The sequence below is a fragment of the Pinus tabuliformis genome, chromosome 9 (assembly GCF_031772625.1).
Source record: "Pinus tabuliformis cultivar Carrire ecotype Pingquan chromosome 9, CPIR1, whole genome shotgun sequence".
Taxonomy (NCBI): Eukaryota; Viridiplantae; Streptophyta; class Pinopsida; order Pinales; family Pinaceae; genus Pinus; species Pinus tabuliformis.
The window spans coordinates 1,264,202,771-1,264,230,665 of record NC_142307.1 but is presented as its reverse complement, the minus strand read 5'-3'; the positions used below and the strand labels follow the sequence as shown (position 1 = coordinate 1,264,230,665).

The 27,895-nt window shown below is 39.1% G+C and overlaps 1 protein-coding gene across 1 annotated transcript in view; it reads left to right on the top strand.

Moving 5' to 3' along the window:
* Positions 1-4,792: 4,792 nt before the first annotated feature.
* The window catches only part of LOC149153134 (uncharacterized), a 93,706-nt gene continuing 70,603 nt past the window's right edge, over positions 4,793-27,895 (top strand). The window contains exons 1-3 of the mRNA XM_089440904.1: positions 4,793-5,524; positions 5,635-5,712; positions 7,173-7,272. Coding sequence (XP_089297030.1) covers positions 5,174-5,524; positions 5,635-5,712; positions 7,173-7,272 — 529 coding nt within the window. The 5' untranslated portion in view covers positions 4,793-5,173. The remainder of the gene's footprint in view (positions 5,525-5,634; positions 5,713-7,172; positions 7,273-27,895) is intronic.

Below are 27,895 nucleotides of genomic sequence, written 5' to 3'. Positions count from 1 at the left end.
CGTAAGTCGGAGATCTCAGAGAAGAAAGGAAGAAGGAGGTTCGAATCTCTGCCTTAGCAGCAGTTCGAAACCCCAGAGGCAACACAATCCTTGGGCCAAGGAGGTTGAATTTTGAGGAAAGATCGATTTCTCTAAGTGAGTCGACAGAGAAATTCTATTTTCCATATCAAGCTTTCTAGAGGTAGAAGGAAGCAACACATTTTTTTACTTGCAGAGCAGATCTTCAGCTGGGACACAGTTATTTTGCAGCAGTTACTGGCAAAATAATGTTATAAGGAGAGAAGAGCACACACTGAGGGAATTCCTTTCTTAGAGAACTTCTAGCCAAGAAGTTCGAATTTTCCTAGCAGAGCAATAGTAGTTGTGTGCGGGGTTTATCACTCTAGAAGGGAGTGCGAATAGATGGGTAGCAGCTGCGCAGAGGAGAAGAGGAAGTAGTTTGAATTTTTCAGGAGAGATGGCATCAAATAGGTTGAGAGATCAAGATCAGTTGGACAGAGCCTCCAACTATGTGATATGGAAGGCTAGAGTTTCCTGCCTTCTAGATGAGCATGATCTCAAAACTTATGTCGATAGTGTGGTAGTTGTACTCGTCGATGCAGATTTTCTCAAGAAGTATAAGAAGGAGATGCCGAGAGCTAAGAGGTTCATTCTCGACGGGGTTCGAGATCATGGGGTATCCCATATAGCTAGAAAAGATACTGCCCGACAGATGTGGGAGGCATTAGCTATGTTGTATGAAGGATCTTCCGAGTAGCAAAAGATGTACCTTGAGGAGAAAGTGAGATGCATGAGGATGCAAAAAGGGGAGCGTGTATACCCATTCCTTACTAGGCTTCAGGATGTCCGGGATCAACTGGCTTCAATACGATCAATGCCCCAGCCTACAGAGTTTATACGATTAGCATTGAACAACATTTCTAAAGAATGACAAGTTTTCGTCGAGAGTATCCTGGGAAGAGAAAAAATGCTAGATTGGGAATGTGTGTGGGCTGATCTGCAGCAATAGGAGATGAGGCGTGATCTGGTGAAGGTCACCATTAGTGGCAGCAACAACAGTGGGTCGAAGCAAGTGAAGGAAGAGGAGGACATGGCCTTTGCATCAAAGGGGCAACAAGAGCAGTGCAAAAGAAATAAGGACATTTCAAAGATCAAGTGATTCAAGTGTGGCGAGCTTGGCCACTACAACACTCATTGTCCTCTTAGAAAAATGAAAAAGAGGAGAAGAAGGATCAACACACTGCATCAACTGAGGCGATAGGCTGTCCTCTAGATCAGAGGAAGAGTTTTCCATGATTGTCGAGTTGCTTCAAGGGGTGATTTGGAGTTGTAGCCCCAGAGAGCTACAAGATGGTAGGATTCTTGAGGAGATCCACCTCATGAATCAGTACCTTGCTACGACAGCCCGAGACATGCAGTATCAGGATGGATCAGTGGCAGTTGGTGCAGTGAGGTGTTAGAGTGACAGATGCAATAGCTAGTAGCAGGTTAGAGACTGAGTAGTGCAGAGCAGAGTTGGCAACAATGTAGAGTGAGTAGCAGCGTAGAGGCTTCAGTGGCAATGCAAAGTCTAGCAACAATCAGGACTCGGGTGACAGATGAATCATACTTACCATAGTTGGTTCAGTATTTTGGATGCTTTTCCATTGTAGTTGTAGCAACAATAGATGAAGAGGGTTGTAGTGCAGATGTAGTGTTGGCAGCAGTTCAGTAGGGTCAACAGCAACATGGATGCAACAATCAGAGTTGCACAATAGTTGTGGGCTGTAGCAGCCAGACATCAGCAACGCAACAAGAGATTGTGCAGAGACAGAGTGATGCTTTAGTGGGTTGCAACACTAGAGCACATTCCTCACTAAGAGGGAGTGTTGATTTCTATAGCATCGAATGTGCTCTAGCCTCGAGATTTTGCAGAGAGGCTAAGATACATGCATTCTCCAATACCCAAAAATCGTTTGGGAAAATTCCACCTAGAGATGATTTAATTAAAATAATTAACTTTTTAAAATGGTTCCCTAAGTCTAAACTTAGGAAATCTGGTTAATTAAAGGGTATTAATTAAATAAGGTGTGAATCTTCTAGAAGAAGACGAGGATCAACTCCCAGTTAATCTTAGCTATTGATTATGTTTTAATCTTGGTTGTTGGTGCTCCAACGAGAGATTATAAGAAGGAGTTCGATGGGCACTTGGAGAACACACTTGTGCAGTTCAATTTTGCTGGGAAGTCAATTTCCTATGTAGCAGCTGTGAGTTGCCAGAAGTGACTCAGTAAAGTCGAAGCAGTGAGAAAGGGGTAGGGATAGTAGACTAGAGGAGATTTTCTAGTTCTGAGGAGTGCAAGGCAAAGAAGGCAGAGAGAGGTTCAGAGAGGTAACACAGTGCTTCAGAGGGAGTCTGAAATTCTGCTGAGGAGCAGTCGAGATCTAGTGCCGGAAGCCGGGGTGTGAGACTGGAGGGCCAGAGGGTCAAGTTTCCAGCCAACAAAAGATTAGAGGAGGAGGTGACGCAATCCTTAGAGGTTGTGACACAGATTTGCGTAGGCTAATGCAGAGGCAACGTGGGGCTAGCCATCCAAAGCCTGGATTAGATTCAGATCACCAGTGACAGTGTGAGATTTTTCTCACTACCTCTTTGCTAGTTTATTCTCTATATCAGATTATCAGTTTGAGCATCTAATGATTTGTACTCAGATTACTACTGCATAATAATAAAACCCTCAGCAACTGCACTAGTTTTCCCACATTGGGTTTTTTGGGGACGTTTGTCTGAAAACAATAGTGTAATTGTTTGTGTACCTATTTCTCTCTAGTGCAGTATTTAGTTTCCACAATATTTTATTTTGTATAGGCTGTAGTGTATGTATTTCGATATTTTTCGAAGAAAACTGCAAGTAACTTGTTCAAAGTAATTTAACAAATAGGAGAAATATCATCAATTTGTTGCAGCGAGAATCAGGTCACCGATTTTTCACACAAACAACCCTTAAACTGTCATTAACACCTAATTGGCTCCCTACCATTTCCCTGAAAACTTGAACTTCCTGATCTTCTTGCAATTCATAAGTGCACCACACTCTAGGATTGCAATTTGGCGATTCATAATTGCCTTTGGATTTTTTCATGTCTACAAATCAATTTGTGAGTGACATAGTCTAACTCTTCTATGTTTTGGCATTTTTTCTAATCAATTTCGTTCAAAATATGGGATGGATTTATGAGATTTGCATGTTTGAGCTAGGTAATTTACACAATCCAAGTGCCCTTGAAAATTTTCAAAATATTGAATCTATTTATGCACTCAAAAATATGATTTAAGTAACAAAAAAATCACACTCTCTCACAAAATTGGATCTACACAATCCAAATGCCCTTGAAAATTTTCAAAGTACCAAATCTATTTATGCATTCAAAATAGTGATTTAAGTAACAAAAAAAAATCAGGCTCTTTCACAAAAATTGGATCTCCAAATTTAATGAAAAAAACCAAAATATAAAATAATTAGACTAACACATTTGTGAAGTTGTGTTTCTTGTTGAATTGAGTTTTTTTTGTTCAATGCATAAACAACAACCCTTAAACATAGAAAATTTTAGGGGCTAATATTCACAAGTGAGCTAATTTCCCATGTTTTTTCCAAAAAACAGATTCGTAAATTTCCATTTTTTAATGTAAAATTATTTTACCTTAAAAATTGTTAAAATTATATAGAAACTAAATATAAAACCATTATAAATTTGTTTTTTTTACAAATATATCAACACATATTTTATAATTTTCCTATTAAGATTTACGATTTAGTGAAATTCAATAAAATTTCTAAACATTAATAAAAATGTCTTTTTCCACAGCCTTAAACCACAACCTTGTCTTGGTGGCCTATTAACACTCTACCCTACCCTAGAAATGCAATCTTCATGATTGCGTTCCGCCCTTGAAACATGATATTGAAATCCACAATGGCGTTGGGGTTATTAAAATCATCAAATCGATTTGTGAACTTTGACGGGTTACTTTTCTGGTTGGTTCCATTTGTTTTTGCTCAGTGCATAAACGACAGCGCTTAGACCAACATCGATGGCCAAGTGATGCTCAAGATTTCTGAACTTGCCTAGTTGTGTTTCATGTTGAATCAATTTGATTTTGTTTATGTTAAGTATATAAACAACAGCTCTTAAACCACCGCAGGTTCATTCCATCTTACTATGAAAACACGATCTTTTTATACTTGAGGATTGTGCCTCAGCCCACAAACATGATCTTCTAACAATTCATGACTGCCTTGCGTTTTTTGACGTCTCTAATTCCATTTGTAGGCTTACGAAGTTGTATTTCTTCCGATTTTTTTTTTTTTTTTTTTTTTCTTTCCAAACCACGACAAATTCCAAATTGAGGCCCTAAAACCAAAACCTGATCTTTGTAATATTACACCCCCCACCCTGGAACACGACCTTCTCACAATTCTCAACTGCATCGTGCTTTTTCAGCGTAGACAAATTAATTTGTGAACTTGCATTTCTATGGTATGCTTGAAAAAAGTCCTCTTGTATTTGATTGGTAAGTAACACAAAATGGTTTGTTGACCTGTGGTCTGCAGGTAGACCGCGCAGTTTGCTCTAACCAGCCGACGTTCAATGGAATTTCGATATAAAACGCGGGTATGTCTTTTGTGGTTAGTAGTTCAATACGCACGTGACTGAAAATAATATGGACGTCTACACTCTATCTGCATAGTCAAATAATGAGGTCGAACAAAATAGCATACTGTGGGCCTAGTGTGAAGTCTCATCTTAAGTGGTTGGTCTGAAGTGTTTATCAGTAAAACCCACATAAGCTTATCCATGTACAGTGTCCCATCATCTCAGAAAATCCTGTACTATACTGGCATCATCATTCCCTCTACAAAAAAACAATAGCAACAAATTTACACCATACAAAATCTCGAATCTTGAGGAGCCTCAATGTCAATATTGTCTTCACTTTTATCGATACACGGTTGATCTGATAAAGATCAATTTATGAAAATGGTAACATCAGACTCATAGCTTTGGTAGTTTAGCTCCGGAGTCGCATATGCTCACTACACTGCCCTTTCCATCCATATCTCATCAGCATCTCTGATATAAAAATCCAAGAGTTCAAATTAGTGACAGAGTTCTCTGGTAAGCAGTAGAGATGTTGATAAATGTGGCAGCATCTCAGTATCTAGTAAGAAAAGGCAATGGGTTCTCAGGCCTTGAGCTGGGTATTGATGGGAGATTCTTCGTGTGGCCCAAATTAGCCCATCGCTCCGTGGAATTATTGACTGTGAAGCGTCGGAGGGGCCTTTCAAGCAATCCAGGCATTGTTGTGAAGAGTTCCCAGCTCCATGGGAATGAGAAGCCCAGAAGAGCCAACGCATTATCATCATCCTATCCAGCAGTTCCATCATCCTCAGAGACATCGTCTATGGGAAGCGATGGAACAGTTTCACCCCCGATGATTCTGCCGCAGGGGCCTCTATCCGTGGAAGAGCGTCTTGAGATGGTTAGCAGAAGCGGAAGAAGAATGATCATATTTTGCTTCGATTTTTGTCTAGTAACTGTCAAATAGATCGCTTAACTGCAACCATTTATGTTGTTTTCCACATCTCACAGGTTATTTTCAACTGCCGATTTTTCACATTGATGGCCGTTGCGGGTTCACTTCTGGGTTCTGTTCTGTGCTTCCTGAAGGTGTGTAATGCTCTATGAATCTTGATAAAACCTAATGTCCATTAGGAAGGCTATGACAACCAACGGGCCCTGTTCTCTTTGATATAGTTTAGTTTTATACTGCTTTAAATTCATCTTAATCTTAATTTACTTATTAAATATTTAGTTTTATAATAAAATAATTTAAGTTTATACTAATATAAATTTTTTGAATAATTAAAAATATTTATAATTATAGTAACATAAATTCATCTTAAACTTAAAGAATCATATCATCCAACTAAAAAGATAAAAGCACCAGTCTTTTTATGCAATTATAAACATCTTTTATTAGTCCTCCTACTTTTTACCAGTTGATAATAATTTTTATAAAAAAGTGTTCCTAGCCATCTGTAATCTGAAGTTCAAAGCGAATGTCTATTCTGATAATTCTTATAAAAAATGTTCTTAGCCATCTGTAATCTGAAGTTCAAATCAAACGTCTATTCTGATGTTCACAGGAATGTCTAATCCGATGTTCATAGGAAGTGTTACATCATATTTAATATAAATCATTTTTGTATTGGATGCAAAATAATTGATGAATAGATATACTGTTAAGGTATTTCTTATTGATGGTCGTTAGTTTAAAATCCCATGGATAGTCCCACTACCTAACCTTAAAAATAAATATGGAACACCTTTAGCCTTTTCAATTCTGTACTAGATTTATTTTTCGATGAATGTATTCCTTGTGATTCACGGCCATAGAGCAGGATAGGAGTGACTATTTTACTAATTTACATTTGTTTTTATTCTGAAATATGTATTCCATCATCTGCTGATGCACTATCTTACAATAATTGTAATTTGAGTTTGAGTTTGGTGGGAAGTTGATTACGAGATACTTGTATATTTGGATTCTTTACAGAGCGAGCATTGTGCGCTGTCTCTTGATACCATGTTTATTTGTTGTTACTCAATTCATATCTTCAATAATTCTGGCCAGTAAGACAATGGATAGAGGAATTCACGGTTCTTAAGTTTGTTAAAGTTTTTTGTAAACACCCTGCTACCTCTAGACATATAGACCCAAATATTGTCAAGGATATTGGGCATCCTTATTTTACACAATTTAAATTTTAATATCTTTGCTGGTACATAGTAGTATATTTTTTTTATTGCTATTTGTTATTCTCGTGGAAGCTTTTAACAGATCCATTCTCACTCAGTGCCAATCCTCAGGGACTGCATTGAAAGCTTAAACTCTATTGATGCTCTGTCTCTAATGGCCTTGAAGGTTCAATTATTTAAATCTGTACCATTATTCTTTGTTGCACTCACCGTTTGCTGACATCAGACATAGAAGTTGAAGATGCAACACCGTGAGAATCTTCTTCAAATATACTTTGGCAATCAAAAGTCTTCTTGGCCAGAAACTTTTAGATTAGGATGAACTGCAATATTATGAACATTTTATGATGGGATTTGTCCTTTTACAGGGGGGAGTTTATGTGTTTGAGTCCTTCAGGGCATGGTATTCTTGCTGCTTGCATCAGCATGCCGCAGGGAAAGTCATATTGCTTCTTGTTGAAGCTCTTGGTGAGTACGGTTCACCTGAATTTGCTTGGTGTTGGTACTTTACTTCTCATGCTTAAGGACTTGTATGTTGAAATCCTTATTTCCAATGCAAAACTAGGAGGTCCAGAATTTCTGAAGCTCTACAGATCTTTCACCACTGTCACTGTTAGGTGTTAAATTAGAAAAGGCCTATAAATCTCTCTTTCTGGGGTGTTGTTCTGAATACCATATCATAATTTGCTATTGACTAGAAACATTAGGTAACTTTTAGACGATGACAAAACCATAAAATGTTCATATGCCAGCATCACCTTCAGGGCCTCAGGCTACTTCCACCTGGTAGATAGAGTCTAGACAGGCCTTTCAACTTTCGTTGTTCCTTCTTTTATCCTAGTTTAGAATTTTATTGTTATCTATGAAGAATTGCGTGGGTGTTTAAAGGCATCTCCAGCAATTACTTTTAATAACATTGTTGAAAAGTAATTCGTCTGTATTACTACAATATATTATGTGTTGTCTTGTATTACAGTCTCTGCTGAAAAACAAATTCAGTCTCACTACTTTATGCATTATCTTCCTTTGACTGATGTAACTAGCTGCCTGCAGCTGCCAAAAATGAAAGCACATAGCAGAAGAATTCACTTGTTAAAATCCATAGTACTTGAAGATTATCCCAATTTTCATTCAACCAAAATACTCTTAAGATAGGAGTACACTTACAGGGATCCTCAAGGAAGGATCAACCCCAAATCTTTTCCATATGAAAATGATACAATAATAATTCCCCCTCCATAAAGAGGACTCCCTCCTTATTTCTAGCTCCTAGATATCCTAACCCTAATCCACCACTAGTGAAACTTGTTTAATTACTACCCTAGGGCGAACCTTAATATTGTGGACCTTTATTAATGACTAGTCCATATTACACTAATTGATCAACTAAATATCCTAACATCAACTAATGGGCCCTTGGGCCATTATTACATCACTAGGGAGGATCATAACATTCCATTCCCCTTTGAAAAGCATCACACATAATGCTTATTTATAATCATTAATCTAAGAACACTTAGTGTAAAGCCTTATTTATAATCTAGCACCATAGTGTAAAGCCTCACTAAGCACTTTACATTAAGGGCAACAATAGGATTAGTTGCCACTGCCACCTTAGCAATTACTCCCCTGCTGTTCTTTGGTCGGTTACTATCTCTACATGGGAGGTTTCCCCAATGGATCTTGGATATTAGACAACTAAATTACTCCCAGGCCAAATACCATCCAAGGGTTCCACTAAATAAAACACTCGAGGATAATGTTCAATAAAGTAGGGCTTTGGGTGAGATGAGATGTAATTCCAAGGTAATGAGTCAAAAGGACACTATGGCTAAATCTAGACGGCTTAACTAGCCTTAGAGAGGTTCAAATAGGTTCCCAAACGCATGCTACCTTTAAATTACCAATTGCTATTATAAATTAGGGTTTTTAAGTGACACAATTTACAACGTGTAAAATTTATGACAACAAAAACAAAATGGCTTGAAATTGATGATAAACAAGAAATAACAAAGGCTATTTAATGAGTAAACTACGAAAATAGGTTGCAGCAATTTTTCAATGGCTGAAGAACGCTAAATGTTAGCCCTAAAAAGTGGCTGAAAATGCATAAACAAGGATATTTTTGCTTTTCCAATTTAGTATATACAAAGCCTAACCCTAGGACTATGAGGTCCAATGTATTTTATGCTATTAAATGTAGATTTTGCTATAACCTAATCCTAATTTACCCTAGAAAACATAAAAAATAAAAACTAATAGACTAGTGTCGCTATACCTAGGAGTAAGCATCTAAAACATACCCTCAAAATCAAGTGAGACCATTATCATAGTAAAGTAACCATAAGAGTACCACAGTGGGCCATATCTAGTGCAAAAGGCACCAATGTACTTCACACAAGCATCATCATCAAATGTCTCCTTAGCTCATGATTTGTAAATAAGTTACTAGGTTTAGATATGGGAGGGTCCTCAAAAGGCCCTATTAGGTGCTTCCAACCCTAAGGGGAGGAACAGTTCCTAGGTCGACCCATCAATTAGCAGGTGCAAATGGTTGGTGATATGGTAGGGGTTTACTTCATGGAGTATGCCATAGTCTTTGTACCAACTATGAAATTCCATCATTCTTGAGTGTTATAATGTGAAGTTGGAGCAATTGTGGGACTTGAGTTACCCCTTTCCTTAGCCTATTTTTACCACCCCTCTGTGCACCTTTTTCTTCATTTTCTTTTCCTTGCATAGCTTGGGTTGCAAGTTTTTATTTATGCATAATTGACCGCTTAAAGATGAAGTGGTTTATTGTTCATCAAGGTTGGGATATTCATAGTTCCTTTCATTTTGATAGCTCATGCATTAGCTAGGAATTGGGTGAGGGCTAATGAGAGAGGTAGAGCTCAGGCTAGGCTTTTGTCCATGAACTTTATTATATCTCAGCCAATCTTTTGCATGTACTACTCTTTCTCATGGCTCTTGCTCTTTCTTTTCTTTTTGTTGCATCACCCTTTTAGGAAAAAGCTTTCGGCCCCATACTCAAGGATGAGGAAGACAAGGGAACCAATACTAGTGATAGATAGAAATCAAACTGAAGACGGGACACGGATATAAGAGAGCAATAGAAAGTGTAAATTTAGATTTCCATGGACACACAACATCAATAAGTGCCTCCTATTTGTGCCCCTCCTAGACAACGAAAAAAAAGGCCTCAAGGAAGGTTACATTGGACTAGGGGCAAGGGATAACCACCAAGGTGAAGCATGGGAACAAAGATACAATCATAAGTGGTATCTCATCCAGTCCAACCTGTGATCCATACTAGATTCCCTTAAACATTAAATGAAAGCACTTGATTACAAAAAATGGTTAATGTACCTTATAATAGATGACCCACTTTCATCTGGTGAGTAGGCTAGATGAAATAAAGCACTAATCAGAGCTTGGATGGAAGGCCTTTAAGGCTAGCTATATGTGGTTCATCATATGGTTGCTAGTTGGTAAGCTGAACAAGTAGGAGAAAATTTTCTCCTAGGGACTACACACTAGGGTGGGTAACATCCAACTCCAACTCATGGACATGTGCTCAAACGAAGAGTGAATGACAATCCCAACAACTCCCGGTGCTTGCAAAGTTGTTACTTGTATCATTCTAAAGAAACTATTAGTAATAAAAGGGTAGATTACCAATTGCCACCTCGTGAGATGGGAAAAATCAATATTTCAACTAAACTATGGAAAAAAAAAAAATTTATCTAATTATGAAAGAAAAACAACATGAATAAAACAAGGAAGGATGCAAAATCAAGAATGCTAGACACACAATACTACCTACTCTAAGCTATCGAAATTAAAGAATTAAGTTCCACTATAAAATGCAAGAAGTTTACCATCTTTTGGTAATGGCAACTTTACACCATCAAGGTTGGACAAATAGAAGTAATCATTGGCCACCTTTCCATGAATCTTATAAGGGCAAGGGTCATCTCCCACCAACACAAGGTCTCCTATCTGAAAACCATCTGACATATGATCGATTTTCCTTTTGACCTTATACCTTCTTTTCTTTTGGTCTTCTAATCATCGGGATTGGATTTGGAAGAGGGTAAAGGATCTACTTGGCGTATACTTCTTCCAACTTCCTCATTCCCTTTTTCCTTAAGACTCTCCAATTTCCTGAGGGTTTGAGGTTTGTTACCGCTCAAACTATTAGGGGGGTCCTAGAGGGGCACTTGCTAGGTCAAGAGCAACAACGAAGCTAAAGCCCACTGTCACCATAGCTAAAGCTTCCTACTCTTTACGGACTTTCACTGATGGGAGGAGACCCAATATATAGAGAATCACTTATGAAGGATAGATCAACTAAAATGGGTGTGAAGTGATCTCGGGGACCCTTTCCTAGGGGAGGCTCAAGAATGGGACTTGCTTGCCTTTTAAGCAAGGTACAAGGCTTTCTAGGAGAAGGGGATGAGGATTTAAGGGCTAGGTTTGAGGAGTGTGAATTGTAAAGGAGCTTCCAAAACCCTAAAATCCTTGTTGAACTTGGTTTCCCAAGTGGTTTTTGAAGAGTTGACTTTTCAAAGGTATGGGACCACACGGGACCAAGTGGACCCAAGTTAGGTCAAGAGGAAGGAGTTTAGTAACCAATGATAGACTTGACCTAAACAAGGAGGAGAAGGGGATCAAAGAATTGATTTTTAGTTGAAGGTGCAAAATGATCCCCGAGGAACTAGCCTAGGGAACAATAGGGCAAAATTTGGTCTCAGGTCTAAGGCTTGGGATATCTCACAATCCCACCATCGTAATTTCTTCAAATTTGGAGACCTTGAGGACACACTAGCGCAGTAGAGGCCAAGAGATTGAAATTTTTCTATGGCTACTTTGTCAGGCAAAAGATGCCCTAGGTGGCCCAGTGTGGCTAGACCTAGAAAAGGGGGAAAAGTGAAGAAAAAGAGGTTCTAAGGTGATCACCTTATGGTGGATCAGTGCCTAATTCCTTTGGGTATATGGAGTCAAGAAGAATTATGAGAGTGGATCTCGTTTCTAACTCAAGGATGCATTAAGAGCAACTTTGTTTAGCATTAGGGCAAAAGGAGAGTGACCTTAAAACGTTTATACTTCGTTTGCAAATCAAGATGGCTTATCAAGATAACTTCGATCTCTAGGAAAATTCGTTCAACAAACATGGCCCATACATATAGATATGCTATATAAAAACATAATTCCACAACGAAGCAGTAAATGCATGCAATAATTAGCTCTAAAATAGCGAAAATCCCATGATCAATGTATGTGACAAAGTAAAACAAAGTAGCACCAAATTTGTACTTACATGTAAGAGAATATATCCAACCATCAATACATTTTCCAATTAAGAAGCTCCAAGATAAGAAATTGCAATCCAAACATCAAAATTTGTCCATGCTCCAATTTCTTCCACCGGGAAGGAAATGTGAAAATGTGAAATTCTCAAGAGAGAGAATGATCCAATCCAAGTGATGATACAAAATGAATTCATGTCTCTCCTATTTATACACTCATCAGGAGTTCGAATTACCAAATTTGAGCCTACATTAGCCCATCAAATAAAAATAATGTGCAAATAACTAACTCTTGGTGACAAACCCACCAAACTAGCTCATTAACAAAATAAGAAGCCTCTCAAGAGGTCGAATAATCAATAATTCATGTCATTGGGCTCTCGAAGGGGCCTGATGATGTCCATAAGTGCCAAAATGATGAATTGGACTTCCAAAAGTAATGGGCAAGGGGTTGGCCCCTTGTTCTCCACATAATAAACCTGTGGTGCTCCCAATGGCTGCGAGGGCACACAAGTAACCTCATGGGTCTTGAAGTAAGTTGAAGATGCCTGTAGACCATCTGTAAGGGCTCATATGATGGTGTAAGTGATGCCACATCAACATACAAGTCTTGGGTTATCTTCCAAGTGTATGGTACAACTGTGGGGCTGGCTGGGCAAAGGTGAACTAGGTGGATCTTCCTCGTCCAATAGGTGGATCTCGAACAATCTGTGAACATTTATGAGGATCCATGGAATGGTGTCTACTGCTATGGAGGCCCATGGCTCTCAACACCCACACTAAATGTGCCAATGTAGCCCTCAAGTCATCAAGGAAATCGAGTAAAAGAGGTTACAAATCACGGACAATAGGTGGGGACTTCATAATGGCATGCCCTTCCATAATGGGCTTTGGCATGTGCTAATGTCTCCAAGCTCCAAATGGAGTTAGCCAAGTATCCCATTAGGTGGTTTCTACTCCTAAAGGGGATAATATGTCCAAGGTACATCCTTTAAAAGGTGGTGGCATGTGGTAAAGAGATGAATGGAGTAGGGAATGAAAAGGGGTAGCCTGGGGCCACATGTTGGGGTACAAGGGTAGCTAGAAAAAGGGGAGCCCACACTTGGTTATATAATGTATAGGAGGGAGCAATCATGGTACATGAGGTGCCCCGACCTTGATTTTTCCACCCTTCTTTATATGCCTTTTTCTTTTTATGGTTTTTCTTTAATTAATTGCTCGGGGCTCAAGGGGTAAGAGCATGATGTGTGAGATAAAGTACTGGATACCCCCTGTTGACCCTGCCGCCTACACCTACCTACAAGTCAGTGAGAAAAGCCTTCAACCCCACAAGGTGTGGTTGGTGGCAAGGAACTCAGAGAAGGGGCTGTCACACTAATCCCGACTCTCTCTGTTTGAGCTATCTCCTAGATTAACTAAGGGGGTGGTCCCTAATGAAAAGTTAATTTAAAAAGGATGTGAGTTTCTAGGAGAATTTTTGGAGTTAAATAGATTATCTCTTTAAGATTTATAAGCAAAAAATTGATATGAGCAATAAACATCATAAGATAAACATGAAATACATAAACAACCAGTGCCTTCCAAGTATTTGCTCTTTAAGAAATGAAATTGTATTTTGCTTAAAATGAAGTGAAATGCTTTCAAATGGAAAGCCAAAATAAACCTAAAAAGTGAAAACACTAAATTGTTAGCACAAGATATTATAAATGCTTTCAAGATGAATAAGTCTACAAATCAAAGCATGGAAACTATCTTGCTCAAAAATATACAAAAATAACTCAAATGTTAGACCAAGATGATAACAAAGTATGTTACAAAAATAATCTACGAGAGGCTAGGCTAAAGAGTATGAGCAAGCTCTCTTCTTTGACTAGCCATGACTTAGCTCTTTGAAATCGCCAGATATTGATAAATGAAGTACATTACGCAAAAAATAAAATTTTCCAAGTTTGATATTTTGATGCAAGAAATAAAAGCTTTAAGAAACTTGAAAGAATCCCTGCAAGACACAAATAAGGTATAGATGTGACTTTGGAATTCAAAACATGCAGGTTCTCCTTGAATATTTTTCAAGAATGGGTTGATTCCTCCTGAGAATTACCCCTCACGCTTGAAAAGCTTGACCAAATAATGATTCATCTACAAAACTTCACCACAAATCATTAAATTGACATGAAATTAAATAAGTGCAGTGGAAAGAATTCCTAGAGATACATCTATTATCCACTAGAAGATTTTTTTTCCTAAAGCAAATAATTAATTCTTATGCTAATATGAGATAGCTGCATACTAACATAACTTGAAACAAGCATGAAAGAAATAATGACATGAGGAAATAAATAGAAGCATAACAACAAGTCAAGAATTTACCATGCATGCAAGAAGAAGAACACCATTATGTTTTATCCCAAAGACTGTTGTATTATATTGCAAGTAGTGAATACAATCCCGTAGAGTCTCCTCAAGCACAATAGCTCGTATTACATGATACCATATGAGAGCCCATGGCTCTATTATATAGAGAGTTGGGAGCAAATCCCAATGAAGAATGACAATGACAAATGGCATTGGAGCCAATCCCAATGTAGAAGTGATTAAATAAGTGGCATGAGGTGACAATCCCAAGGAGAAATTCGAATTTGTTGAATGAAGCTCCAATGCCAAGTGTAAATATCGAATTCTGGCAAGTGGACATCATTTTCTTTTTCATTTATGTGCCAAATTCGAATTTTATGATAGAATGACAAGTGTATATGGGTGGTAACCCATGTGCGGACACTTTCCCACAAAAATATCCACCAAATATTCTCCCAAATCCTCCCAGATGTGCATTAACTTCACAAATTCGAATTTCCAAGTAAGTAGCTTTTTCATTTAATGTCAGAAATTTGATTTTATTTCAGCACATGTCCTTTCCTTGATTTTAGGAGTCCACATCACCTTGCGACTTCACTTTAACTCCCCCATAATTTTCCACCTCATTTCCACAACATTTAGCATGTGTGGATATTTATTTTTCTCCATTTATTTAATTTCTGGCTTAATTAATTGCCAGATTTCCCACTAAACTTAGGAAAAGTGGGTTTTGAGGGTTAAAAACACATTTTTAACACCTCAAAGTGTCTGATAGTAGAAAGTTGAGGGTGAGAGGTGTAAATTTCATCACTCATACACCATACAACTTCTCTAGACATCACTTATTACATTACAAGTATAATTTTTATTGCAATTTCCGCGGTGCGGAAAATCTAAAAAATTAAAAATGACTACCTAGACCTAACCAAATTCCACGAATTATTTTGTGTGATCTAGTATGGTAATATACATCGACTCTAGACACTAAGATGTGTTAGGGGCTCAACCTTCAAACCGTCACCCCGGCTTTGGGGTAAAACGTGAGTGAAAAAACCCAAAAAATTATCTGCCTCTGAAAAAGAAAGGATAATAAACCATATTAAAAAACACTCCAAGGTGTACTCGTTTGCTGATCGAGTCCCAACATCCTAGGCTTGCTACAAACTCAAAACTCATCATTACTAGTATCACTTATTACAATTCCCCGCAGGGTGTGGAATTTGGGTATAAGAAAGATGATGCGAAAATAGAAGTAGAGTTAAAAAACTCTGTTCACTGATGATATCTGATGGTGCAAATGTCCTCTGGATCATCCTTGGGCATGGAGTCTTCATATAATCATCAGGTGCCACTCCAGTGGTCAACACCCCCTTTTAAGGTAAGGTGGTTCATTGCCTACCAGGGGTTGGGACAATCATGGGTTCCTAAATGATAAAGGAAGCTCATCTAGGGCCTGTAGAAACCAGGGTGATGGCGATGATGATGGGTAGAGCTACGTATTGGCTTTTGCTCACGTGCTAAATGTGTTTGTCATGAGTCATGACCATTTTTTGCATTTTGTGGTACATTTTCCTATTGAATGTAGCCGATTATGCTTTTACTTTTCTTTTCAGCGGCATCAACCTCTGGGGCATCATTCCACGCTTGCCCAAGGTGTGGGCAAGGGGAATGGGAAAGCTAATCATATGTGGACCAAGTGGAAAGATGTGGACCCGCGTGCGAGAAATGACGAATGGGGTTATAATGAGTGGAAGGTGAGTAATATATATGGATGAGGGAGTGGGATCACGCAACCAAAATAGGGGTTTCCCATGTAGTACCATCCCTAAAGCCCAAAGGTCAGTAAAAAAGATCCCACGAGACTATGGTCCAAGGCTAACATTCAAAAGAGGCCTAGGGGACAAGAGCACAGACCTAGCTCACTCTTTCCGCCGAATCCCTCCATTAATCCATGCCGAGAAGTGTCCATGACAAGCAAACTACAATACTCAATTACCAAATGACAAGGCATACCTTTAGGTTCGGGAGGCCCACCTTCAAACATACGATCATGGTAGATGGGTGAGGGACCACATCGCTGATTCAAGTGGTGGAGAAATGGCACAATGAGCTAGTTGGTGGCTGTAAGGGGTTGCTGGTTGCCGATTGAGGACCATCTTGGAGAATTTTTTTCTCTTAGGGATATCACCCACAAAATGGTGAGTAACATCTGGCTCCAACTAGGACGTGATCTCTAGAAGAAGTTGACGAATCTACTCGAACAGGAGGTCACGAGAACTCCAACAATCTCTTGGTTATCGCAAACATGTTACCTGCACATATAACAAATGAAAAACATGGGGCAACATGCTTCTACGACGTCTCATGATTGCACATGCTTGGATTAGACCCATAAAATCGACTCATAGAAGTAAATGCAATTTTTAAATTTAAATGCTGCGAATTTATCATGAGAAATATCATGTCATTAGTTCTAACGCAAAAATCAACATGGAATGCATCCTACCCTAACATGCATGTAATAATGCTAATGCTAAGTGTAATCATAAAGCCAATGCAACCAACATATCATCATATGAACATACATAGGCCTGCCAGTATGACTACTCATGTAGAAAATCTCGAAGCAGATGCAGATACATTTGTATGGAGGATGAAGTGGGTGGGAGGTGGGAAAATATGATCTCCATTCGAGGTAAAAGGAAGCCCTAGGAGAAGGAGAATAAGCCAATCTAGAAGTGCAGGAATTTCCCTCTAAGTACGCAATGGTGGAATGAAAGATCACTTTCAACAACTCCCTATCACAATCATTGTTTATAATATCATGCTTTGTAGATGCCACAAGGTCGTGATGAGAGGGGAATGAAGGGCGAGGGAAAGAAGGGGTGCAATAAATAGGTTGCTCAAGGTGATGGTCACATTGGAGAGGGGAGGTCATGGAGTGATCAAAACCCTAAGGGTGTGTCCAAGGAGGTAAAGTATAATCAATGAGGGGCTCTTCCTCAACACTATACTCGGAACGGGGAAAGGGCTCACGGTCTCTTGAAATCATATGACAAGGGGTGAGGGAATCACTTGATGAAGACTCAAGATGATGAACAATAGAAAAGGGCAAAGGGGAAGGTGAAGTCTTAATGGGACCCTTTTCTTGAAAATCCAACTCTAGAGGCTCATGTGATTTGAATATACTCTCGAAATCATAAGGAAGGTAGGTATGAGCAAGGGCCTTATCAATCCTATCATTGTTGGTATCAAAGATAGGGTCTTCCCAAAAAGGAGAATCAATTATCTCCAATTGCTCCTTTTTATGCAAGGGAAAGTGATAATTCTCCTTCCCAAGGGTATCAATGGATATGTCCTTGTAAATAATGCTCGGGAGAAAGGGAGGACCACTCTCGACCTTATCCTCCTTGTCGGCGTCATACATGGGAGCACATTCAAATTGAGGGACAACAACTTCCCATTTCTCTTTTTCAATATGGAAATAATCTCCAATGTCATCTTCTAAGGGGCTAATGGGATCACCTTCCTCAAGGTTCTCAAAAGGAGAATCATCGGGAGTACTATCCTTGAGAAAGGTAAGGTTAGTCTCAACTTCACTTTCCATAGACCCATTCTTCCCAACACATGTGTCCTCAAAATCATCCTTTTCATCATGTGGACCCAAGGAGGACTTGTCTTCCTACTCATTACTTAGATTCTCAATGTCTTGATGATGCTCAATGAAGGCTTCCTCTTGGATGCTTAATGCAGGGTATACTTGAAAATGTCTAAGAAAGCCATCAACAAACTCTTCAATGGATGAGATGCTCCTAGGTTCATTATCATGCAACCATGAGTTGTGACCATTGAGAGATCCCATGAACAATAACATAAGGACATCTTGGTGAACAACCTTCTCTCTTGAAGCATGTGCATTAAATCTTTCTACGTGGTCAATTACGGAGAGTGGATCACCATCAAACATGGGCACCCCATGTACCATTCTTCCCATGACATGATTAGGATGCCCAGGGATGCTAGCAATGTCCAAAGAAGGAAATTTATCAAAGAAAGACAACTTATTTGAGATATACACGAAAAATATGTAGGAGTCGCCAGGGTGAATTTAAAGATGCCTAGAAAAATGCTTGCTTCACCCTACAAGCATCGACCTTAAAGTTCAATGAAGAACTAGGGCTTCATTCTTCCAATGGAGTCACAAATAATGTTATGTTAATATGTCGTATGGGGAACAAAACACACATTTCGTGTCCCTGGCAACGACGCCAAAATGTTATCGCTCAAATCCTTGTTGAACTTGCTAGGTCAAGAGCGACAACGAAGCTAAAGCCCACTATCACCACAACTAAAGCTTCCTACTCTTTAAAGACTTTCATCGATGGGAGGAGACCTGATATATTGAGAATCACTTATGAAGGATAGATCAGCTAAAATGGGTGTGAAGTGATCTCAAGGACCCTTTCCTAGGGGAGGCTCAATAATGGGAGGTGCTTGCCTTTTAAGCAAGGTACAAGGCTTTCTAGGAGAAGGGGATGAGGATTTAAGGGCTAGGTTTGAGGAGTGTGAATTGTAAAGGAACTTCCAAAACCCTAAAATCCTTGTTGAACTTGGTTTCCCAAGTGGTTTTTGAAGAGTTGACTTTTAAAAGGTATTGAACCACATGGGACCAAGTGGACCCAAGTTAGGTCAAGAGGAGGGAGTTTAGTAACCAATGATAGACTTGACCTAAACAAGGAGGAGAAGGGGATCAAAGAATTGATTTTCAGTTGAAGATGCAAAATGATCCCTATGAGGAACTAGCCTAGGGAACACTAGGGCAAATTTTGGTCTTAGGGCTAGGGCTTGGGATATCTCGCAATCCCACCGTCAGAATATCTTCAAATGTGGAGGAGACCTTGAGTACACACTAGAGCAATAGAGGCCAAGAGATCGAACCTTTTCTATGGATACTTTGTCGGGGAAATGATGCCCTAGGTGGCCCAACGTGGCTAGACCTAGAAAAAGGGGGAAAAGTGAAGAAAAATAGGTTTTAAGCGATCACCTTATGGTGGATCAGTTCCTAATTCCTTTGGGGATATGGATTCAAGAAGAATTATGAGAATGGATCTCGTTTCTAGCTCAAGGAGGCTTTAAGGGCAACTTTGTTTAGCATTAGGGCAAAAAGAGAGTGACCTTAAAATGTTTATACTTTGTTTGCAAATCAAGATGTCTTATCAAGATAACTTCAATCTCTAGGAAAATTCGTTCAACAAACATGGTCCATACATAGAGATATGCTATATAGAAACATAATTCCACAATAAAGCAGTGAATGCATGCAACAATTAGCCCTAAAATAGCAAAAATCCCATGATCAATTTATGTGGCAAAGTAAAAGAGAGTAGCATTAAAATTTTACTTACGTGTAAGAGAATATATCCAACCATCAATACATTTGCCAATTAAGAAGCTCCAAGATAAGAAAATGCAATCCAAACATCAAAATTCATCCATGCTCCAATTTCGTCCACCAAGAAGGAAATGCGAAATTCTCAAGAGAGAGAATGATCCAATCCAAGTGATGATACAAAATGAATTCATGTCTCTCCTATTTATACACTCATTAGGAGTTCAAATTACCTAATTTGAGCCTACATTAGCCCATCAAATAAAAATAATGTGCAAATAACTAACTTTTGGTGACAAGCCCACCAAACTAGCTCATAAACAAAATAAGAAGCCTCTCAAGAGGTCAAATAATCAATATTTCATGTCATTGTGCTCTCTAAGGGGCCTGATGAAGTCCATAAGTGCCAAAATGATGAATTGGACTTCCAAAAGTAATGGACAAGGGGTTGGCCCCTTGTTCTCCACATAATAAACCTGTGGTGCTCTCAATGGTTGTGAGGGCACACAAGTGACCTCATGGGTCTCCAAGTAAGTCGAAGATGCCTGTAGACCATCTGTAAGGGCTCAGATGATGGTGTAAGTGATGCCACATCAACATACAAGTCCTGGGTCATCTGCCAAGTGCATGGTACAACTGTGGGGCTGGCTGGGCAAAGGTGAACCAAGTGCATCTTCCTCGTCCAATAGGTGAATCTCGAGCAATCTTTGAACATCTATGGGGATCCATGGAGTGCTGTCTACTGCTGTGGAGGCCCATGGCTCTCAACACATACCCTACATGTGCTAATGTAGCCCTCTAGAGGGTTAGGACCCCGTATAAGGAGACCAAACCCAAGATGGAGACCACCTGCAATTCTGCATAACATCCAATGAGTCCCCTAGCCTTCTAGTATAACAAGTCATCAAGGAAATTGAGTAAAAGAGCTTACAAATCATGGACAACGGGTGGGGACTTCATAATGGCATGCCCTTCCATAATGGGCTTTGGCATGTGCTAATGTCTCCAAGCTCCAAATGGGGTTAACCAAGTATCCCATTAGGTGGTTTCTACTTTTAAAGGGGATAATATGTCCAAGGCACATCCTTTAAAAGGTGGTGGCATGTGATAAAGAGATGAATGGAGTAGGGAATGAAAAGGGGCAACCTTGAGCCACATGCTGGGGTACAAGGGTAGCTAGAAAAAGGGAAGCCCACAGTTGGGTATATAATGTATAGGAGGGAGAAATCATGGTACATGAGGTGCCCTGACCTTGATTTTTCCACCCTTCTTTATATGCCTTTTGCCTTTTATGATTTTTCTTTAATTAACTGCCTGGGGCTCAAGGGTAAGAGCATGATGTGTGAGATATAACAGTGGATCCCCCTTTTAAGGTAGGGCGGTTCATTGCCCACCAGGGTTTGGGACAATCATGGGTTCTTAAATGATAAAGGAGGCTCATATAGTGTTTGTAGGGACCAAGGTGATGGCCATGATGATGGGGTAGAGCTCATATATTGGCTTTTGCCCATGTACTAAATGTGTTTGTCCTAGCCATCTTTTGCATTTTGTGGTACATTTTCCTGTTGAATGTGGCCAATTATGCTTTTACTTTTCTTTTCAGCTGCATCAACCTCCAAGGCATCATTCCAGGCCTGACCCAAGGTGTGGGCAAGGGGAAGGGGAAAGCTAACCCTATGTGGACCAAGTGGAAACATGTGGACCCAGGTGGGAGAAATGATGAATGGGGTTATAATGAGTGGAAGGGGAGTAATATATATGGATGAGGGAGCGGGACCACACAACCAAAATCAGGGTTTCCCATGTAGTACCATCCCTAAAGCCCAAAGGTTAGTAAAAGAGATCGCACTCTAGGGTCCAATGCAAACATTCAAAAGAGGCCTAAGGGACAAGAGCACATACCTACCCCACTCTTTCCACCGAATCGCCCCTTAATCCATGCCGAGAAGTGTCCATGATAAGCAGACCACAATACCGAATTACCAAATGACAAGGCATACCTTTAGGTTCGGGAGGCCCACTTTCAAACATACGATCATGGTAGATGGGTGAGGGACCACATGGCTGGCTCAGGTGGCAGAGAAATGGCACAGCGAGCTAGTTGGTGGCTGCAAGGCGCTGCTGGTTGCCGACTGAGGACCATCTTGGAGAAATTTTTTCTCCTAGGGATATCACCCACAAAATGTTGGGTAACAAGGTTCAATATGCTTCTAAGCTATTTCAAATTTTAAAGGTTAATTATGCTTATATTTTCTTACCAGGGGATCAATCATGTCTTTTGAGGAAAAGGGAAGAAGAGACAAACAAGCCTTCATATTGATGTTCTATTGACGTCCTTGAATTTGTGGAAGGTTATCCATCCATAAATCCCTTATCATTATCATATATGATAATTAGACTCCTTGATGGCTTCCACATGATATCTTATGGTAGGTTTTCTATAAAGGATAAATGGTTTTCCATGAAAGGTGGGTATGGTAGCATAGGATAGGTCCATTTGCAGATGCTCACCTATTGTGTCTGACCATTTTGTTGATGAGAACATACCCCAAGCATCAAGGACATCTATGACAACCATATCCATGAGCAAAGCAATGTCAGGGTCAGCTTCCAAACAAACCTTCAAGTCGTTGATCAAGCCATAAACTTGGATAGATTTTGGATAAAAAACACACACATTTCTATAAGGTCTTGTAATTTGTAAGTCAAATTGGTTCATGACCATTAGGGGCATCACATTCGCAGAGGCATCAAAATCAAGCATACAATTATGTAGAATTAAGTCATTCACTACCAATGAGAGAGAAAGTCGCATGTTCTCCATTTCTTCTATCATAATGCATATTTTGTAAAATCATAGGAGGATCCTCAGGTTCTCTATCAATATTAAGTATTCTCTTTATTTGATCTCTTTGAGATTCGAGCTTGGCCAATTCAAGAAAAGGTACATGAACATTTACTTTAGTGAGTGCATTCCCCAAATCAACATCTAAAGAAGCATCACTATTCTTTTGGGTTGGAGTGGGTTTGGGGTTGTTGCTAAAAGATAAATATGTTCTAGTCCAATTCTTTAGCGGGGCATCATTATTGTTTGCCTTAGGATTTTCTAGTTGTTTGTTTCTCCTAATTTATTGCAACCTTTAAATCTATCCCCTGCTTCTATAGAATTAACATGTTCATTTGAATTCTTTACACATCCTTTGATCATTTCATTATTTGGCTACTTGACAATAGGGAAAGTTTTATTTAACAAAATAGACTTGGGACAAAGATCATTTATCAGGTTCAAATGATCTGTGTTTTCTTCCTCGCTTGATTATGAGGAGATTCCTCTTCACTATGAAACTCATTACAATAAAGACACCAAGGGATCCCTTCCTAATTGATCATGTTAGTAGGAGCAAGAGTGTTAGGCACATTTTGTTGAGGATGAGGCTTGCTACTACTTGGGCTTGAGTTCCTTCTAGGTAGTTTGTCATTACGATAATGAAGCTCAGGAGGATAACTTGGATGAGACCCTCTCTCTTTATCCAAAACAGTCAACTTATTCATCTTGGTAATGTGATCCTGCATAAGCTCATTAGTCATTTTGTCAAACTTTTGGGAGAAGGCTTATAAGGCTAGGTCAACATAACCCATAAATTTAAACATATGTTCCACTTTGGCTTTAGGATATGAGAAGAAATCAACTTTAGAAGTTGCAAGGTTATGTTCAACACAAACAACAAATTCTTTTTCTTGATCCAAACTTGTAAGACCTTTGTCTCTAAGTGCATAACCAGTGTCTATAAAAAACAATAGTATATTGGATTAGTATAGTATCTGCAGTGGACTTGAAATTAGTCGGTATCTTCTTGACTAAGATATCAAACCTTCAATTAAAATGGTGGACACTTACATTATCTTTCTTCATATTTCATGAAATCGAACCATCAATATTATTCCATCTTTTATTGTTTCCCATCTCTTGTTGAAGCTTCATGGAATTGATCCTGCTTCTTGATCCCTCCATTAGGCACATCTAGGTACCATGATTTAGCATTGCCTTCAAACGATAGGGCAAACGATTTTGTCACAACATCTTCCTCTTTGATATGTTGGCCCGTAAAATAAATCGATATGTTGTTCAGTTGTGACCACATCATTTCCAATGAACTTAGGCAACCATTCCTCAAATTCATTAGGCCTATTGTTAGGGTATCCCTGAATGGCACTCATTTCCAAGGGCTTAAAGGCATTTGTGATCCATGGTTGAGTCGTTGTGGTTGAGGTAGAAGCAATGTTATCGAAATTGAACCAGTGATCGAACCCTCTGAATCGAGAACTGGTCGGAACCGAACCCCCTGAATCGGGAACTGGTTAGAACCGAACCGAAACCAGTGAAAACATTAGACCAAACAACCGATCGACAAAAAACACAAAATATTCAGCTTTTAAAGAAAAAGATATGTGCATCCATATGAATCCAAACCATCTATGTACAAATAAGCAAAAATTCTCATTTATATAGCTGCATAGCATGTAAGGGTACGCATAACCAAAATAACATCGACTACAATCCATCTCTGAGCCAAAAATACATCAACAAACAAGCTCTAGATGGCCTCTAGCATCCAAAAAAACCATGCTACAACAAATACCTTCCTATCATCAAAATCATTGCCTATATTGGGATCTTTGTCATCAATATCACCCTCTAAGCATTAAAATAAGATAGACAAAATGTAGCATGTCAAGTCAAGATTTTGTTTGAGTGATGGGTATAGTTTTAGTAGGGTCATGATAGAGGAGTTCAAAAACCAATGCCACTAACATCAAGGTACATAGAGGGCTTGGTGCTCTTGATTAAATACTAGTTCCATACCCTTGTTCATGACAAAATCCAATGGAAACGCTACAATCCTTGCAATCTTGAAATCTCGAAAAATTGTTAAGTCTGTTGGATTTTGAGTGAGATCTAAAATTCTACTTTCTCCATATGAAATCCACTGAGGTTGGAACTTCTCTCGAACATCCTGAATCATTTCATGGTATTGTTAAAAATTTAAGTAAAAGTGACATAAGGATGATGTCACTTTTACTTTAAGAGTTTAACATTACCATGAATTGCACAACAATACTAGCGCCATAGGCTTGAATATTAGGTTGCCCCACTAAAAATTTCTTGTTTAAAAAAAAAATTGTGCTTGGAACATCTTTGTTCAAATTGTATGGAACTATTTAGTTTAGTACAAAACCGGCCGGTCCAGTGAAAAAAGGTCAGTTCGGTACCGAACCAGTGAGTTCCATTACAAAACTGGCCATTTTCAGTGCAATACCCCGAATTGGATTAGTTTGACCCCCAAACCGATTGGATCAGTTGGTTCCATCGATTTTAGTTTGGTTCCAATAACATTGGGTAGAAGGACCTTGAGGAGGGTCTTAACTATAAAAGTCTTTTGAACATTCTTCCTTTTTGGAGGAATGTTAGCTTTCTTACTAGGCTTTAAAATAGTAGCTTCTGAGTTGGGTTGACATTGTGGAGTTTCTAGATGAGCAAATTTAACCTTGGCTTTGGGATAAGCTCATCAAGGGAGATTGAAGAATAGACTTCAGATCATGAGGAAAAAAACACAACTCCTCCTTGGCAACAACACCAAAAATGTTACTGCAAAATCTAGCACCTTAGTGTTAAGCCTCAGTAAACACTTTAGATTAAGGGCAACAATAGGATCAGTTATTAGTGTCACCTTAGAAACTACTCTCTTGTTGTTCTATGGTTGAATACTATCTCTGCAAGAGAGGCTTCCCCAACGGATCTCAAAGATTAGATAACCCAAGGACTCCCAAGCTAAATACCCTCCAAGGGTTCCGCTAAATAAAACACCCAAGGATAATGTTCAATAAAGTAGGGCTTTGGGTGAGATGAGATATAATTCCAAAGTAATGAGTTCAAAGGACATTATGGCTAAATCTAGAGGGCTTAATTACTTTTGGAAAGACTCAAATAGGTTCCCAAACACTTGCTACCTTTAAAGTACCAATCGCTGTTATAAATTATAGTTTCTAAGCAGCACAACTTATAGCATGCAAACTTTATGACAGCAATAACAAAATAGCCTAAAATTGATGATAAGCAAGAAATAAACAAAGGCTATTTAATAAGTAAATCAGGGAAGAGGTTGCAACAATTTTTCGATGGCTGAAAACATTTAAAACAACTATAACATCCTAGATGTCACTCCTAAAAAGTGGCTGAAAAATGCAAAAAAATTATGATATTTTTGCTTTTCTAATTTAGTATATGCAAGGCCCAACCCTAGGACTATGAATTCCACTGTATTGTATGCTATTAAATGCAGATTTTTCCGTAACCTAACCATAATTTAACTTCGAAAACATAAAAAAGGAAATTTATGGTTTTAATTTTTTTATAGGATTGACACACCGATAGATTAGTGCCTTTCTCAATCCTAGGCTAATGGTGTCAAAGGTGAGGTCTATGGCAAAGGATTGATGAAAGAAGATTTATGAGAGAGAAAATGCTACAATGAGGTTTCTTTCCATCAAAACCCTAGTGACTCTCAATCAATTGGAGATATAAGGGAAAGGAAGCTATACCGAGGTTTCTTGATGGAAACTTGGTGATAATTTTGCAAAAGGAGATGTTAGAGCCATTAAAGATTCAATGCATATGATGAAAATTTCGGTGGACCCCTAATTCTACAACAATCACAAAATGGAAGAAGATAATTGTTACCCACCAAAAAGTGGGTAAACTGTAGGAGAAGCTTTTCTCCTCCTTGGACAACCAACTAGCCGACAACCCTATTGATTAACACATGACATGATGCCATAGACCCTCCACATATTGCTCTGGTCAAATTTCTTTCTCCCATCCAACATTCTTTCTTGAAGGAAGGTGGGTCATCCATCAACAGACACTTTAACCATTTTGTAATCATATTCTTTTGCTTAATTTTTTGGGGCATACTAATAAGAATTAAGGGGTGATCTGACTGATTCACTGATCTTAACTGTATTCTTGTCCTCTTACTTCACCTGGGAGGTTGGTCTTTGACTTTAGTCTAGTAGGACCTCCTCTAAAGCCTTAGGGTTATAGGAATGACACTACTGGGGAGGCTTTGATTGAAGTAGCATGCCTATGATATTCCACACTTACCGCTTTCCACCTTGTGATATTCCTACTTAGTGTTTCACTAAGTAAATATCAAATTTTGCTCAATTTTGGCGTATTGCATTGTTTCACTTAGGAGAAGTGGGCCTAGAGGACCCACAATTGATTTTTGGCATGAGAAGCATCCTAACTTTAGAGTTCGAAGGAAATATTGTGGCTTTGGTGGAGTGTGGGGGTCACCACACAGCATTTTCGGCCCACATGGAGAGTACGCTTTGATTAGTGTGAAAAAGGTGAGGGAAATTCGATGTGGGCCCACATGGGCAGCCTTAGAGGCAAATCGACAAAAGGAAGGAGGGGATCTCATTTTGCTCATCATCTATGATTTTCAGAGTTTGTCTTTTGACAAGAGCATGCTTGAGCAGTGAGCTAAGTCTGCATTTGCTATTCAACACATTGGGTGTTTCTGAGCGGAAATCCTAGCCCTTGCTTCGGTGGACTACGAGTGCCAGCCCTAGGAGGGAGTTCTACTTCATCCCAATTCGTACCAGCAGTAGGGAATCGAGTAAAAGTAGCAAGTAGAATAACAACACCGTAGGGACTGCACAGTCACAGCTAGAGGCACTCTGGGAAGTTGTGGAGATAGGGGAGTTTGAGGAGGAAATTCGGTGGGAAGGCTTGGGAAGCCTTCTAACAGGGATTGCAGGAATTTTTAAAGCATTCAACAACAAATTTCTTAGGTGGGTTGATTTATCTAGTAGGAGAGGCAGCCAAACCCAACAGGGTCGAAATTTCGAGGTCAAGCTTTGGCCAAACCCTTCGTGGGTTATTCTGGGTTTCTTGAGTAGAGGCCGGGGTTAATTTCCCGAAATTTTTTGAGTAGTGGGGAAGGCTCTAATAGCAGATCATTTCAGGAAG